This window comes from Trifolium pratense, linkage group LG4, assembly GCF_020283565.1.
Source record: "Trifolium pratense cultivar HEN17-A07 linkage group LG4, ARS_RC_1.1, whole genome shotgun sequence".
NCBI lineage: Eukaryota > Viridiplantae > Streptophyta > Magnoliopsida > Fabales > Fabaceae > Trifolium > Trifolium pratense.
Window position 1 is genome coordinate 33,379,745 of NC_060062.1, and position 18,242 is coordinate 33,397,986.

Consider the following 18,242-nt stretch of genomic DNA (forward strand, 5'->3'; position numbering starts at 1 on the left):
TTTTGTAACATATTATAGGTACAAAGTATCCACCACCATTTAGCAATAACTAATTTCCTTCTGTGAACACATTGAGCATACAAGGTAAGTTCTTCTCACATAACTGGATTTTCAGAACTATTGATCAAACTCATGACTACTTGCTTAAAGTATCAGAGTTCCTTATGATTCGTACCAACCACATGTTGGTCATCGCTGCGTGATTTTTAGGGTATTTTCTGCCTGGAATTATACATACTAGTTCATTTGAGGATCTACAGAAAATTTAAAGATTGTCTCTCCCAAATGATGAATTCCTATATCTATTAGACAAAGATATGACCACATGGTTAAAAAGCCGGAACTGCTTACTATTCAAATAACATCAATTTGGTAGTGTCTTGATACTTTCTCCATCTATAGTTTTCTCAACTTTTTTCTTCAAAACACTTGAGTCATGTGACATTATTGATTTGGACCAAAAATTGTGGATTTCATAAGAATAAATTTATATTTGATCAATGAAACTGACAGAAAAATTATAACCGGGTTTTTGGTCCAAATTAGCAATGTTACATCATCAAGTGTAATTCCATATATCATTAATTATAAATGACAGTCATGAAAAATAAGTCCAATTTGTGTTTTGAGGAACCTGTAACTTGTGAAACTGACCACTAGTCCTAGATTTAGAAATAGGGGAACTAAAATTGTTTTAGTTAAAATAGGGAGATTAAAATTGCATTTAAGCCAAAGTGGTATATTACAAGAAAAAATATAATATATTTAAACAAAACAAATTAAAACATACTCCTTACTGCAAATTAGATTTGGACAGTTGGCCCTTGAGGGCCTTATCAATACAAAACTCATGTCACCCATTACGTACTCTAAAATAATGTAGCAGCTGATCCAATAAATAACAGCCTCAAGAATTTTTGGCCCTTTGCTAGAAATTTGATTTGAATTAAGATGATAGCATCTCATTCAAAGTCAAAATTGGCTGCTCTCAGTCATAATTGTTTCCAAAACTTTGTGTTTAAGAATTTTTAATAACATAGGAGTACTGTGTAAGGGAGAACATGACACTCATACTCATCCAAATTCAGAGGTCGCTGATGCATACAAAGGTATGGAGATTTGTTGGGTTTGCTTCAGCTGTTGTTGGACTTGTTTGTTATGCTCTAAGCTCTTCCTTCAACCATCTTTTTGGAAACTGGACTTTGTTGAAGATAATTCTTTACACTGTTTTCAGTTTCATTATCTGCCTTGTGATTTTGTATACAAATATATGGAGCCACTCGAGAAGTCTTCGGTTCAAAGCTCATACAGCGTTTTTGGTATTGACAATCACCTCTGTCTATTCCTTTTACTTCGATAAAGTGATGAATGGAAAACCAGATGTATATAGCTTAATTTCATGTGCTGCCTTTGCTATCATGTTGCTGAGTTTGTCGCGGCAAACTCAGAGCGGATTCGAAGTGGATCTTCTTTACTTTTTTCTCGGATGTCTAATTGTGTTACTCATGAAGGTTAGATTGCAGTTATTCATTCTTGGAGCAGGTTTGAGTTATTCCCTTATCATTCTTCGTTCTTTCTTTTCTTCTACACAAGATATTGTATACTCTGAACTAGAACATGAAAGTTCAGTAATTATTGAAGTCAATTCGCTGCAACAACTAGCCAGTACTGATATTGCTAGTACAATGGAACAACTAAGGTCTTATCTTAACACTCTCCAGCAGAAAAATTTGAATCTTGTGGATATACTGTTGAAGCATGTGAATGAATATGGTGACTCTGAATTGATGTCGTTCGGCCCCAACTTCATGATCAATGAGTTGCAGCCAGAATTGATCAACTACCTTCATGAAACCGCGAAGTTGATGGTTCGCGCTGGATTTGAGGAAGAGTTTTCTAAGGTATACATCAATTGTAGAAGGAAGTGTTTGGAGGAGTGCCTAATAAATAGATTATTTGGCTTGCAGAAGATTAACCTCAAGAATGAACATCGACAAGTGAGATATGTAGATACTGTGATTAAAAGGTGGATCACAGCATCCGAAATTGCTCTTAAGATTCTATTTCCCTTCGAACAACGACTCTGTGATCATGTCTTTTCAGGTTTCACCTCCTCCGCTACTCGTTGTTTCACCGAGGTTTTCCACGGAACAACATTTCAGCTTCTGAATTTCGCTGATGAAGTTGCTCATGGAAGCCCTTCAATTTGGCGTTTATTCAAAATGCTCGCAATCTTTGAGACATTGCATTATCTGATACCGAAATTCCAGTTGTGTCCTGATTCGTTGGTGAACGAAGCAGCAGTTACAGTCCAAAACAGATTAGGCATAGCAATCAGTGAACTTTTCGTGAAACTGAACTATCTTATTTTTCGTGTCCCAGCAGCTAAGAAAGTTGCTCCGTCTGATGGCCGAGTTCATCCAATGACGGTCCAGATAATTAGTTACCTTGCTTCTGCTTGTAGGTCTCGTCATACACTAGAACAAATTTTGCAGGAATATCCCAAGGTGAATAATGGAGTAGTAGTGAAAGTTTCTTTTATAGCACACATGCAGTGGATATTGGATATACTAGAGAAAAGATTGAAAGCCAAGTCTAAAGACTACAAAAACCCTGCTTTGGGCTATCTTTTCATGATGAATAACAGGAGTCACATAGAAGCTATAATTAAAACTTGGGATTTGGAAACCATTTTCGGCGATGATTGGTTCAAAAAATATCAAGCAAAAATACAACAAGACTTTGATCTTTATCAAAGAAACTCATGGAACAAGGTGTTGGAGTTTTTGAAGTTGGACAACAATGACTTTGTGGCACCCGATGATAATGTTACGTCAGAGTTATTGAAAGAGAAGCTAAATCTGTTCAACAAGCATTTTGATGAGATGTATAGAGTTCAGTCTACTTGGTCTGTTTATGATAAGAAGCTGAGAGAAGAAATAATAATATCAGTGGGAAATACTTTGTTGCCTGTATATGGAATCTTCATTGGGAGGTTCCGGGATTGTTTTGGTGTTCATGCTAATGAATATATTGAATATGGAATGTTTGAGATTCAAGATCGACTCAACAATTTGTTTCTGGGAAAAAGATAGACGAATCATCAAAATTTAGATGAACCATTTGGTTGAGTTTTCCGGTATGTTTCCTCCACTGAAGTAATCATATTTGAGACATGTTAGACAATAAATATAGATACTTTGTAGTGTATGTTTAGTGATAATGATTAAGAATATTATGTATTTGGATCCTCTGCCGCGACTGCACTGTAGAGGCTATTTATATAGTCTCTACGGTGGTTTCACCGTGCAACAACTAGGTATGTGAGTGTGTATATATATTTCAAAATTAGGAAATATAGGAAAGAGGTGAATTGAAATTCTGTGGTTTGTTGAAGTATAATTTGTATCATTATTAGCAAGCAGTTAAGTTTGTACATGCTATATCTATATAAGTTTTTTTTTAATAAAATTTTGTTAACATATCTAATTCGTTCGCATTTTGGATTTCAAAAATTTCCTGCACGTACATATCTGTGTCATATCACACCCGTATCTGGGCTTCATAAGGTGTAGTAGGCTTATGCTACCACATACATGTTATTTTTCTCGTTTTTAATATCTTTTAGCATGTTAGATAATGGTTATGGTTTGAGGTGTCAACATAGTTGAAATTTTTCTCTCTATAGTGATGCAATAGCATGTCAAATAGTCATTTATCGAAAATTTGGCACACACTTATGTTATGTGTCCTACATTACATTTTCATTTAGCATGTGTTTAGAATTCATTTGATTCAAGTTGTCACTATGTGCTCGGGGTAAAGCTACACATTGAAACTTCAACCAGACATGCTATCAAATTCAACTGTAGTTTTAAATACACTATCAAATAGAGTTCTCTAAACGTACTCACTTCGTTATATTGTCTGATGATAGTATATATTGTTCAGCTTATTACTATTATCATATTTGTTGTTGGCCACGTGTGCATAACCAACTCTTATCAGATTGCAGGCAAATTATATTAATAGTATATGGTTGGCACGTTTTATATAGCTCATTGCATGATGATGATTTACAACTATATTGTTTAACAGTAACCTCATATTAGTGTTCAGCATTACTACACGAAGAAATCAATGTCCCCTCGATTAAATATACAGACACAAAGAAATTATGTTACTAACATAAATATATAAAAGCACGTTGTAACCATTTAGAGAAATGAAAAGCCAGTCAAGGAAGGAATTAGTTGCAGCAATATCAACATAGATCCCTTTTTTTTAAAAGCATCTAACAGGTTTAGTTTCTCAGATCCAAATTTCAAGATCAGTTATAGAATATTCCAGTTAAGTTATGTTGATCTGAGTGTAAGATGAATTTGGTTTACATAGCAGTCGAAGTAACAGTTGTGATCATGTCACTGTCAGTGTCTTTGATACTACGGAGAAATATATCTTCGTAACAAATATTTTAGACTATGAAAGTATAATTAGTGAACCGATATAATAACGGTGTTTCCCGTTATTTAGTTTAGTCTACTTTCAAGTTTCAGCTTACATAGTTTGACATACTTTACTTCTTGACATACTTTACTATGATGTGTTACTACTTGAGTAAATTGAAGCCAATTCTAACATGTAAAGTTAAAAGTAAAACTTGAAAGCAAGCAATACTAATAATTTTGATTGTAGATGCAACAGAAACATACAAGCCAGATAGTAATACAAAGAAAACTTAATATTCTTGTAATGAAAATCAATTACAACTCTCACATTTAAAACAGATACCATAACAAATTCATGGTTCTGTTTTGAACTTAGAATTATTCTCAACAATCAACATATTTAGATAACTTATAAATATAAAAATTGGCACAACTCAATATTAAACAATTAATCAATCTTTAATCCTTCTTATCCATCAATGTAATAGTATTCAATAATTGTTGACTTTTCTGCAATTGCACCTTATCTCACCCTTTCTCCCAGTAAGAGGCTTCAAGTTTCCCATCTTAATCATAGAAACTCCAAAATCTTTAGCAAAAGCATAAGAATTTTTACTATATAGCTTCACATATCTATCACTTTGAGAACCATCACCTTTGTAAAGCTCTTGATCAGAATGAAGTAAACCCTTTTTGTACAACAAACTCTTATAGTATGTTGTGTCAACTTTTTTAGGAGTAGAATCAAATGGTGCTAAGTTGGTGTTGCCACCGGTTTGAGGACATGTTTTACGTAAATTGGCCGCGAAGTTGATGTCTATGTTGGTGTCATTGAAGATTCTGTCCCTAAATGAACTGCATTTGGCAAATCCAATTGTGTGAGCACCAGATAGAACAACTAAGTCTTTAAGGTTAAGTCCATGAGATTTGAAACTTGTGATGAGTTGTGACAAGTTGAAAAATGGTGGTGGAAGATTTGCATTTGCTGAAGCCCAACTTGCATTTCTTGCATCTCTTCTTCCTAGTAACACTTGGTACCAATATTGGTTTCCACCAAGCTGTTAATACAAGCAAAATTTGTTAGTTGATAATAGAATTGACGTTGTTGCAACTCTTTGCAGAGACCTCAAAATCTTTTATACTGCGATTACGAACTACAATTTAAAACGTTGTTTAGAAGTGCAAAATATCGGAAAGACTTACTATGGTTACAGAATCTCTAGCTGCTATAGCTAAAATATCTGCACATGATACAACATCGCGTTTGCAAGCTTTGGTAACGGCGGCTTTAATTTGATCAACAACCTCAAAACCTCTAATTGAATTATTATTTGGAAATGCAGTCTTCTCACCCAGGAAGGTAGGGGTATCATCCAGTAGAACTGATGCATCACACCCCTGTAGTTTCATAGAGTTCAAATATTAATTAAACTATAATTGCATAAATGATTCATAAGTAATTAGGAATTAATGTAGGACATGAATATATGGTGCAACCTATAATTGAAATAATTAAGTTATGTTTGCATAAACAACTTAGTTAATTTTTATGTCTAATGATAAAAAAAGTTGAAGTGCCCTGCATGAGTACAACATGAATCCAACTACTATTCTTGCAAACTTGAACCATCGACATCTAATTATTTGACATAATAGTGGCATGTTAGACATAGTTCGAATTATAATGTGGAAAACTAATTAAGCAACGATGAATCTTGATTCTGTCTCGCACATGTAACTCGGTTGGTCAGCTAAAAGACATCGAAAGGGTTCAAAGTCAGAAAACTAACATAAACACTAACTTCTTGACGAGTAAATCTCGACTCTATCTTTTTACACTAAAAATGTATAGTAAATTTATTGGATTAATTACTTACATTAACAAAGCAATCATGAAAATGCAAACGTAGTAATGATGCTCCAATGCGTGGTTCGCGATAAATTGCTTGCTTAACAATTGACTTTATGATTGGCAATGCCTTAGGACAAACTCTATCATAATAATTAGGAGTGAGCTTTGCTAGTGTAGGGCTCAAAATTGTTGCTAAAGTGACCATAAAAATCACAAGATAAAATTGGATACGAGAATCCATTTTTCTATGCTTGTAGGAAGCTTAAATTAAATTTGAACTAAGATATGTTTTGTGAATCTAGCTATTGAGGGAGGATTTATATAGAATGAAAATTTAGCAACATTTATTTTTTTAATGAATGAAATATAGCAACTAGGCCACAAAGTTAAGTATTTGCTTGTCAACTTATAATATAATGTTTGGATCATAATATTGTACCAGCAACAACTTATATGTGCTCGCCTGTTTGGGGTTGACCCCAAAAATTCTATAAGAATTGCTCAAACATTGCACCTTTTGTACCATTGGATATAGAAATGACATATATGAAGATATATGCATATTGGTTATGTTTGGCAAAATAGCTTAGTTAATTAACTATCAGTGTCAAAAAAAAAAAGCTTAGTTAATTAGCTTATAGTAGACAAATCTATTATAGTGAATAACTTGTAAATCAGTTGATAGTTAGTATCTAACTCAAGATAATTAATTAATCTCTACAATTGTACGTAGAGATATCATCTAATTTTTTTTTTAATGCAAAAACAAGTATATAATTTGAAATTTTAAGATCTTCTTTCGCAAGTAAGCATTTTATATTCTTCCTGCACAATTGATTAATCAATTTTATAATTACAACTTGAATAAATATTTCAAAACATGTAAGGCTTGTTTGTTTCAGCTTTAAAAAAATTAATTTTTTCTTTGTAATTTTGAAAATAGATTTTGTAAAATCATTTTTTAAAATATTACAAGTTTTTTTATATTCGTTTTTTCTAAATTGAAACATTAATTTTGATATCATATAACATACATTATTGAAGATCAAAACATAGTCAAAATCATAATTTTTTCAAAAAGTTGTATTTCAAAAATGATTTTTACAAAAATCTATTTGAAATAGCTTCAAAATTAAGCGATTTTTTAAAATTTTGTTATCCAAAAACAATTATATTAAAATGATGAAATATATAAAATAACATTTTAAGAATAACTAGTCAAACCAAATTTTCATTTAAAACTTTTATAAAAAGTTTTTTTCTAAATTTTTTTTACACAAAATTATTTAACACTATAAAATTTATTTTTAAAAAGAGCCAAAACAAATAGGCCTGTAGTAGCATGAAAAGAACCTTGGTAGAAATAAATTACTTTCAGACCATCTCTTCCTTGAGCGTAACTAGGTTCCTCTATACAACAGCAAAATCTAAATAAATGGTAAATTATGTCTAACAATTTTAAAGTTGCTGCATACTCATAAAAGAGATCGAACCCAAAACATTGGTTAAGTTAAAAGAGATTTGTTGCTATCTCATCTAAGCGTTTTTGGGTGCAAACATTTGTTTTTTTGTCATGTTAACACACGCTTTTAAGAAAATATAAAAAGGCATTATTAATATATAATTTTATTTGTAAAAAAAAAAATATAATTTTAATTACCTCAAGAAAATAATTTAATTAACTTCAAATTATCGTATACATTTCTAATTCTTCTTTTAATTATATATATTGAGTTGAAAAAGAAGAATGAAATGCAAAGTAGTTGATGGACAACTAGTGCTGCGAATGTGCTCCCGACTTATTTCGGTTCATTTGCCCCTCTCTAAGTAAAGGTAAAGTCTCCTTCTTTTCTTGTAGGGATTCTTTCTTCGTGTTGTAAGTCTTGTATCGAGTGGATTGGGGTCGTAATTAAGTTTAACAATTTTATCGTTTCAAAAATAAAATAAATTTTGACAATTTTTTAAATTGATCTTTATGTAAATTTTGATCTCCCTATTTTAAAAATTTTCGACATTTGGTCTCTCTCTTCAAGTGTCACTTCATTTAAAAAATGTGTCATGCCAACAAAATTGAAGAATAAATAAAAAGGGAACCAAATATCTGAGAGTAATCAGTCAATTTAGTCCCTAAACTATCACTCTCTCACTAACTTAGTCCCTAAACTATTAAAAATAACTAAAAGGTCCCTAATCTATTTTTCATCCGTCAATTTAGTCCCTAAACTATCACTCTCTCACCAACTTAGTCCCTAAACTATTAAAAACAACTAAAAGGTCCCTAAACTATATTCACATTCTTCAATTTAGTCCCTCATAAACATCATTTTATGATTCCTAACAAACCTGTTATAATATCTCCAAGGCACTTCTTTAACACACTAGCATGGATGAAAAAAGCTAGCTCCTACTAGTATTACCAATAACACAACCAGCCTGCAAAGATAATTCACCATACAAATGCTTGGAATTTAATAAGACTTTGTTAGCATACTACATATGATGACACTTTTGTACCCTATATGTCATCATTATACACACCAACACAACCCATAACATTCCTTACAATAACAGAAGAAAAGGAATAGAAGGATAAAAAAATTCTCATACCCGCAAGAAAGATCATAGCATAAACTTCAAAGGGATAAAACAAAATCACAAACCCTTACAAATTTACAAAAGTGAGAACAAAAAACAGACCTGATTTTAGCGTAGTCTCTAACAAGAAAAGTAAATGCTTGAGCTTGAGAAGCTTCCGGTCCAGTGGGACCATAAAACTCACTAGGATAAACAGTATTATTAAACCAGACAAAACAACAAGCTATAAAACCAAAAACGGTTGAATCATATCATTTTTTTTTAATCTTTCAGTCAAAAAGTTGAATAAAAAAATTATTCTGTGTTAAAAAAAAAATCGACAATTGCCACTTTTTTCATACTAAAGATCTCTTTCGTTCTAAATGATTATTCTGAAAGAATGAATTGAGTTCGGAGACTAGAGGTTATATTTGAGTTGCGAGCAAAATGGTTGTTGCCGGAGAGTGGAGTGGTTGGCGGCGAGCAAGGTGGTTGTTTTCGTCGAAGCACGTGGAAGAAGAAAGGGTGATAATATTTTAGGGTTTTATAGACAAGTTAACCGAGGACTAAATTGACGGATGAAAAATAGATTAGAGACCTTTTAGTTGTTTTTAATAGTTTAAGGACTAAGTTGGTGAGAGAGTGATAATTTAGGGACTAAATTGACGGATGAAAAATAGATTAGGGACCTTTTAGTTGTTTTTAATAGTTTGGGGACTAAGTTGGTGAGAGATTGATAGTTTAGGGACTAAATTGATGGATGGAAAATAGATTAGGGACCTTTTAGTTATTTTTAATAGTTTAGGGACTAAGTTGGTGAGAGAGTGATAATTTAGGGACTAAATTGACTAATTACTCAATATCTGAATTTTCAAAATAGGAAGAACAAAAATGCGCAAAAAAGGACAAATTGCTTATTTTTCAAAACTACTCAAACTTTCAAAATTATAAAAGTTTTTTCTAATCTACCCCTTCATAATTTGAGGGATTTATCCATCGACCAATGATAATAAGCCATTTGAAAATCCACATATGCAAATTCAAAAGTTTGTTATAAGTTAATTGTGAGTCCCACATGCAAATCCACTTATGTTGCTTGTTTTATTGATGGATGTGTAAATACCCTCAAATTATGAAGGGGTAAGTAGTCCTCACCAATTATAAAACGCCAAGGCTGACTAGGAGGCATATGCGCATTGCCATGAGCCGCCCTGGTATGCCAAGTCCAAAGAAAATGGCAGCTAGCTTCCCACACGCAATCCCAACTCACTTCCATCTCTATACCAAGATCTTATTGAAGATTCATATTTATGCAATCTCCTAAATTCACAACATAGAAAGAATCTCTAACTTCACCTTTTACCAAACCCCTTTAGTTAGAGGGCAATCATGCAATACATATATACATGGATCACCAATACACATTTCCTATCACAATTCTCATCACCCCAAATAAAAGCTTGTGAAACTTTTTGAATCTCGTTCAGACAAACTTTAGGAATAGCTTGTCATCATGGGATATATTGGAATAGCCTGTATAAAAAAATTAAAAAGCGTAACTCTACCTCCTAAGAACATTTGCTTTGCCTTCCATGGCGACAATTTAGTCTTCACTTGATTACTCAAATAAGTATAATCCAAACGTCTTTGCACTCTCCCCACAAGAGGAACTCGAAGATGCTTCTTAAAAGAAAACGTCTCACTACAAGAAAACTCTGCATTTCCGACAAAATATTTCATAGGAACAGTGCCTAAATTCGTAGGAATTGTAGCATTTCCGACGAACAGGTTGGTAGGTATAAAGCTTACTATGCTTGCAACATTACCGACAAATTTCGTAGGAAAGGTATTTGTGTCAGCAGCAGTCTGAACCAACGTGAGTCAGCACATTACCTACCAAATTTTCGTAGGAATCGTATTTGTGTCAATGTGTCAGAACATTACCTACAAAAGTTTCGTAGGTACTGTATTTGATATTTAAAAAAAAATAAAAAAATGCTATTTCAGCAAAATTTAAATAAATTATTTTAATTCTAAATGAAAAAATTGAATTAAAATAAATTTTTAAAAACTGCGCCAAAACGAAAATTCAAATTTTTTTAAAACAATTTGAATTTTGGATTCCCACCAAAATTTATCAAAATTAATTTATATAAAAGGACAAATTAAAAATAATAACATTTTTAGAGAAATATACATGATGTTATAATCAAAGTTGAATACAAGAGGTATAACACCCCTAAGAGTACACAAGAGCATGAAAGAAACTAAACAAAAGGAATAACAAGTCTTAAACTAAAACAACCAGGAAAAAAAATGCATTGCCAAAGCTTCTAACAACCACACACCACTACACTCAAAGCCAACATCCCTTTAAACACCCTCGGCTAGAAGGCAACTGGACAGTATAGCAGCAAAATCAGGAATTGGACAGTTTGCAGCACAAAATCAGCAATTGGATAGTTAGCAACAAAAACCAGAAGGCAATTGATAGTACAAAATCAGAAAACCAGAAGGCAATTGACAATATAGCAGCAAAAACCAGAATCCTGTAAACACCCTCAGCAGCCAGGAAACCATGCCACAAAGCACAAAACACAGCCAAAAGTCGAAACAGGTAGCACCACACCACGTCGCTGTAAATTATAACGCGTAAGAATTCTAATTTGCGCTCGTGTCTTCGTTATTAGAATTAGTTGAGCCCTCATGAGGATCAGTTCATCAATTGCAGTATTCCTGGACGAAGAAGCTAACATTTCCTTTAACGCGCTCATTTCTCTTCTTTGCTCCTCCATCATTTGCTGCATCATTTGATGCCTCTCTTCATCTTGTTGGGCCCGCCTGTTTAGCTCCTCTTTTTGTGCCTGCAACTCCTGAGTCAATCTTTGAATTTCTGCTTGCGCTGCAGGGGACAATGCTACAGGACGAGACCTTTCTTCAGGTGTAGGAATATGGACGAGGTTTTCATGTCTCACGTTGGGGCTAACTTCCCAACACCATATTTGGTGTGCTTCGTCGCGGGTCCAGTTACCTCCAGCCAAATCTCTTGTCGGATGGTACCGGGTATTTCATCATGGTTGGAATACTCGGGATGTTTTTCCAGAAATTTATCAATGTGGTTATCGTATGACCTTTGCATACATACATAATAAATAATTAATAAAGTCAAATAAAAATTAGTGAATAAAATTATTAGAAAATAATTCAAAAAAATATTAATCCATAAGTTCACCTGAGTAGTCTCAGACCGCAGATCCACATAGGCACTCGTGCTCTTCCTTGTGTGAGTTTCTTTGTGGACGTGAGAGCTGTAACACCCCATTTTCAGTAACTGTAGAAAATGGTGTTAAGTCGTAAAATTTTATCGCGAATACGAATTAACTCTATTTATATATTTTACTTGTAATGAAATAACAATAATACATTTTTATTTTTACTTTGAGTCTGAATAAAATTACTAAATATAAAATGAAAACACATTATTATATAGAATATGCATCATATATTTCACAAAGTCATAATTTTCATGCCAGTAGGCTTACATAGTTAAACTTGACAGGTATAGTTAAACTATTTCACAAAACCTGCAAGTAAATAGTTCCTAATTAGATCAAACTATTCTTAACTAATCATGAGTCATACACCTTCGAACCACTCTAATTGATATACGAAAGAAAGAATGAATAGGCAAGTAGGGAGCTGAAATCAGAGGATTTTCAGAAGCTGAATTTGCTCAGTCAAAGTTCCAAACGTGGCACAAAAATAGGGACACGCGGGACACATCATCTTTGACCGTTTAACAGATAAAGATCTGTTCAGACTTGGTCTTAGCACATTTAACATGTGCGAATTAAGGGACACACTAAAAGAAATAAATTCAAAAAATTTCTTTTTTCTTAGTATTAAAAAATTAATATATCACCCAAGCCCAAGCCCGAACCGAGCCGAGCCGAGCCGAGCCGGCCGGACGGCGGCGGCGGCGCGCGTGTGATATTCGACATTGTGTGTGGTCTCCCTTTCTTACAAAAGTGGGTACCCCAAGGGCACACCCTTGTTTGCCAACTTGTGATATATAAACACTACCAAGTGGTGTGATTTTTCCAATGTGGGACTCAAAGAGTCTTTTTTCAATTCACACTACACATGGTTCTTGCACTTGTGTTTATTTCAATACCAAGTTCCCTCCAAATTCCTTCATCATGTTCCAACACTGCCTAACCATTATTATTATTATTAATGACCATTAGGGAGACTTCCATTATTCCCGTTAGCTTCTCCACCACTAGAGTCTTCAGAAGGATCTTCATCAGGTACAATTTGATTCTCATTATTATTCATTCTTAAATTTGCTTGATGATTCACAAAATTATAATAAACTGGACTACGGCTACGCACTCTCATACGGGCAGTACGACCAACACGAGGCCTTGGTCCCCTAGGTCCAGTAGAGTGAGAACCCCTTCCAACTCCATTAAGGTTGAGAGCCATTATCATTCTCTCTGATGGTAGCACCATCTCCAGGGTAATATGGTGTATGATAGATGAAACAAGTAATCCTCCTATTCCTTCAGTTGTCTTCACGAATCCAGTAAAAGTCAAGGTTTGTGACGCTCTATCCAGCTCCCAAACAGCGTCACCCATCTCCTCTAGACACTCAATCCTCCGGGTTCCCGAGTGGTTCAGCGGCTCCCTCGGCATTATCTGTAATGTAAGGGTGAAATACTCGTACACAAGTTTACCACGCGATGAGATCACAAGGTTACACATAGTATTATACTCTTACATGCATTTTATCTCTTCTAATTACTATACATGTCTAGACATAAAATTATGTTGAATCAAAGAATCACATGTTATCATAAGCAGTTTCACATAAAATTTAATAGTTAATCACAGAAGCATGTATCATAAAACATTTGATAGCTAATCACAGAAGCATGTATTGTGATAAATGTAAGAATTCATCTCGGAAGCATGTATCAATAAGTTAATATATTAGGATCATCACTTAAGATTATTCACATTCAAGACATTATAGCACTTAGTCAAATAATTCTCACCACCCAAATTTGTTAGTCCTCATCGAATCCAAATGATAAACCGAGACAAAAATTCATTTTCCAAAGTTAGTTTACTTAACTTATTTGGTATTTATTTTTGACACACCTACTCCATGGAGACTTTTATTATGAGCGTAAGGCCGTTTCAACTGCCATATCATGGTTGTATGCAATCGACATATATCAAATATGTCTCAGTAATGTTAGAGACATATCATGGTTGAGACATATTTGATATATGTCGATTGCATACAACCATGATATGGCAGTTGAAACGGCCTTACGCTCATAATAAAAGTCTCCATGGAGTAGGTGTGTCAAAAATAAATACCAAATAAGTTAAGTAAACTAACTTTGGAAAATGAATTTTTGTCTCGGTTTATCATTTGGATTCGATGAGGACTAACAAATTTGGGTGGTGAGAATTATTTGACTAAGTGTTATAATGTCTTGAATGTGAATAATCTTAAGTGATGATCCTAATATATTAACTTATTGATACATGCTTCTGAGATGAATTCTTACATTTATCACAATACATGCTTCTATGATTAGCTATCAAATGTTTTACGATACATGCTTCTGTGATTAACTATTAAATTTTATGTGAAACTGCTTATGATAACATGTGATTCTTTGATTCAACATAATTTTATGTCTAGACATGTATAGTAATTAGAAGAGATAAAATGCATGTAAGAGTATAATACTATGTGTAACCTTGTGATCTCATCGCGTGGTAAACTTGTGTACGAGTATTTCACCCTTACATTACAGATAATGCCGAGGGAGCCGCTGAACCACTCGGGAACCCGGAGGATTGAGTGTCTAGAGGAGATGGGTGACGCTGTTTGGGAGCTGGATAGAGCGTCACAAACCTTGACTTTTACTGGATTCGTGAAGACAACTGAAGGAATAGGAGGATTACTTGTTTCATCTATCATACACCATATTACCCTGGAGATGGTGCTACCATTAGAGAGAATGATAATGGCTCTCAACCTTAATGGAGTTGGAAGGGGTTCTCACTCTACTGGACCTAGGGGACCAAGGCCTCGTGTTGGTCGTACTGCCCGTATGAGAGTGCGTAGCCGTAGTCCAGTTTATTATAATTTTGTGAATCATCAAGCAAATTTAAGAATGAATAATAATGAGAATCAAATTGTACCTGATGAAGATCCTTCTGAAGACTCTAGTGGTGGAGAAGCTAACGGGAATAATGGAAGTCTCCCTAATGGTCATTAATAATAATAATAATGGTTAGGCAGTTTGTAAAATACTAACTAATGGTAGGATTAAGTCTTGAAGCCTTTTGGGTTATTATAATAAACCAGATAAGTCTATATGCTTCGTGACTCTCTTTTGTGACTCTTGGTGGCAGTAACTTCTAGGGGGTAAGGTGTATGACTCATGATTAGTTAAGAATAGTTTGATCTAATTAGGAACTATTTACTTGCAGGTTTTGTGAAATAGTTTAACTATACCTGTCAAGTTTAACTATGTAAGCCTACTGGCATGAAAATTATGACTTTGTGAAATATATGATGCATATTCTATATAATAATGTGTTTTCATTTTATATTTAGTAATTTTATTCAGACTCAAAGTAAAAATAAAAATGTATTATTGTTATTTCATTACAAGTAAAATATATAAATAGAGTTAATTCGTATTCGCGATAAAATTTTACGACTTAACACCATTTTCTGCAGTTACTGAAAATGGGGTGTTACAATAGTGGTATCAGAGCACGGTTGTATCTTTTGGGTTAACTTGTGTTTTAGGTCTATTATGTTTTTATTGTGTATAAACTTTGGGAATTGTTTGAATTGTCTTTCTATGAGGTTTTAATTGATATTACCTTCTAGGAATTCAATGGCTCGTAGGAGCACACGTTTAAATCCTGGAAATGCTGAAGGTGACAACAACAATGCTGATAATGACATGGATAGAGCTATCCAAGCGATGGCGAACATGGCGGCTTCCATTGCACAACAAACTAGTTTGTGATAAATGTAAGAATTCATCTCGGAAGCATGTATCAATAAGTTAATATATTAGGATCATCACTTAAGATTATTCACATTCAAGACATTATAGCACTTAGTCAAATAATTCTCACCACCCAAATTTGTTAGTCCTCATCGAATCCAAATGATAAACCGAGACAAAAATTCATTTTCCAAAGTTAGTTTACTTAACTTATTTGGTATTTATTTTTGACACACCTACTCCATGGAGACTTTTATTATGAGCGTAAGGCCGTTTCAACTGCCATATCATGGTTGTATGCAATCGACATATATCAAATATGTCTCAACCATTCTGGCCCGAGCGCTATACCTTATTATAGATAGTCCTGCACAGTCAGGTTTCACCACGTCGGGTTGTATGATTTCCTCCAGTCAGAGTTGCTATCACTGACTATTGGTAGGAGTTCAAAACGCCGGTGATCCCCATTAGGTCTTGAGGCGACCCAGCCGGACCTATCCTCAGTCTTACATACATTCTAGTATTGTAAGAAACACCCTGTTTTGCTCTTCACCTATTAAAGGTGATTAATTATTCAACTCATCGACTTTGATTTACTTTGTTATTAGTCAATTTAGTATAGTTAGTATCCGAAACTCATGTTCACCTCAACTTTTTACCATAAACAGCTTCAAGTACACACATAGTTTACAATAGACAGTTCAAAGATGTAGAGAATGTATCATGAATTATTATTCTAACTATTTGAACATGCTGTTTTATATTATAAGAAAATGAGTTAAGATCATATATAGATTGTATTCACATACCACATATATTAAAAGGGAGTTCTTCTTTCAACAATTCAATGTTACAGGGATTATCATCCCCTGCATATTAACTTATTTTAATCAATTCTATGTTACCTTATAATTATAACATTAAGTACACAAGTTCCTAATTATAACTAATAATATATATACAATTACCACATTTCTTGTGCTCACCAACTTATTATTAGTATAACCCCTTACCTTTGAGCTTTTCAGAATAACTTGTGCAATCTCCTTCTTCTATGTTACCTATCCACTCATCAAAATAACTACTCTTAACTTACTATCATTACACTCAAAATTCTAACATTACTGAGATAAAAAAAAATAAGTCACAAGAATTTATATTCTAAGAATTAAAAGATGGAAAGCCAACGTACACTAATATGTTAAATGGCCTATCATTGTTGCTTAAGCATATATATGTGTTTATAAATCTTTGAGATCCTGCAACTATATCTTCTGATAGTTCATAACACTATAATTTTCTTTGCAAAATGACAGATCTAGATCCTGTTATCATGCTTCATTCTCTGTTCCTTTATCTATCTTCTTTTTCTTTTGTAACCAATTAGTGACAAAATCAAGTGGAGTTAAAATCTTGAATTAATCATTAGAGGAAGTTAAGATTTTAACATGATGATAGTTACATATGAATTGAAGCCTTCAGTTATGGAAAATGGAAGCATCTAAGGTCCTAGAATGAATAAAAAGGCAAATTTGCTGAAAGGCTATAAATGAACAAAAGAGGAAATATTAGACTAAAAGAAAGAAGACAGAACGAACCTTTTAACAGAGCTTTCTTAGTAGTGAATTGTGTGAAAAGTTTGTGAAAGTTACACTCCTATTTATATGCATTTCCTTCCACTTCTACTTGGTTAATTTAAGCACACGTTTCTTTGTTTTAGTTTGTGAAGAATGATCAGCCACGTTAACATGATTATGTGTTATCCTTATCTCACACAGTGAAATTTTTATTTTATTTATTTATTTATTTATTTTTTTGTGATATAATTTTATACTGTCGATTAAGGCACTGTCTAAATTTCGGTAGAATTTTAAGCCTGAAATTTTATCATAGCCTACTGAAATATTTCATGATTGATTTCTAAAATTATTTTTCTTAAATTCACAGTCTAAAGGGTAAATTAATTATCGGTCTACACAAAGTAAAATTACTATCAAGGCACACATAAAACAAGTTAAAAATATTTGGGTGTTACATTACTACCCCACTAAAAAAAATTTCGTCCCCGAAATTGTGTACCTTGAAATAATTCTGGATATTGTGATTTCATATTGTCCTCCAACTCCCATGTTGAATCCCCAGTTGCTTGATCCCAAACAACCCTTACTAAGGAAATTTGTTTCCCCCGTAGTTGTTTGATTCTCTTATCTTCGATCCTTACGGGAGATGTCTCATATGACAAGTTTTCTCTCAATGGGACTTCATCAGGTTCAATTACGTGAGATGGGTCGAGTACATATTTTCTTAATTGCGAAA

The 18,242-nt window shown here is 33.4% G+C and overlaps 2 protein-coding genes and 1 long non-coding RNA gene across 3 annotated transcripts; 1 reads left to right on the top strand and 2 right to left on the bottom strand.

The window, feature by feature from the left end:
• Positions 1-871: 871 nt before the first annotated feature.
• LOC123919460 (exocyst complex component EXO70B1-like) lies at positions 872-3,438 on the top strand. Its single transcript, XM_045971381.1, has one exon. The coding sequence runs from the start codon at positions 1,062-1,064 to the stop codon at positions 3,093-3,095; it is 2,034 nt and encodes a 677-aa protein (XP_045827337.1). The 5' UTR covers positions 872-1,061; the 3' UTR covers positions 3,096-3,438.
• Positions 3,439-4,754: 1,316 nt separating this feature from the next.
• Positions 4,755-6,572, bottom strand: LOC123919461 (cationic peroxidase 1-like). The gene is made up of 3 exons (XM_045971382.1): positions 6,326-6,572; positions 5,652-5,846; positions 4,755-5,506 (listed from the first exon to the last, which is right to left on the bottom strand). The coding sequence occupies exons 1-3, from the start codon at positions 6,539-6,541 to the stop codon at positions 4,940-4,942; spliced, it is 978 nt and encodes a 325-aa protein (XP_045827338.1). The 5' UTR covers positions 6,542-6,572; the 3' UTR covers positions 4,755-4,939.
• Positions 6,573-13,387: 6,815 nt separating this feature from the next.
• LOC123923543 lies at positions 13,388-17,618 on the bottom strand. The gene is made up of 3 exons (XR_006814419.1): positions 17,525-17,618; positions 16,940-16,987; positions 13,388-13,575 (listed from the first exon to the last, which is right to left on the bottom strand). It is a non-coding gene; the product is annotated as an uncharacterized LOC123923543 (long non-coding RNA).
• Between the last annotated feature and the right edge of the window lie 624 nt (positions 17,619-18,242).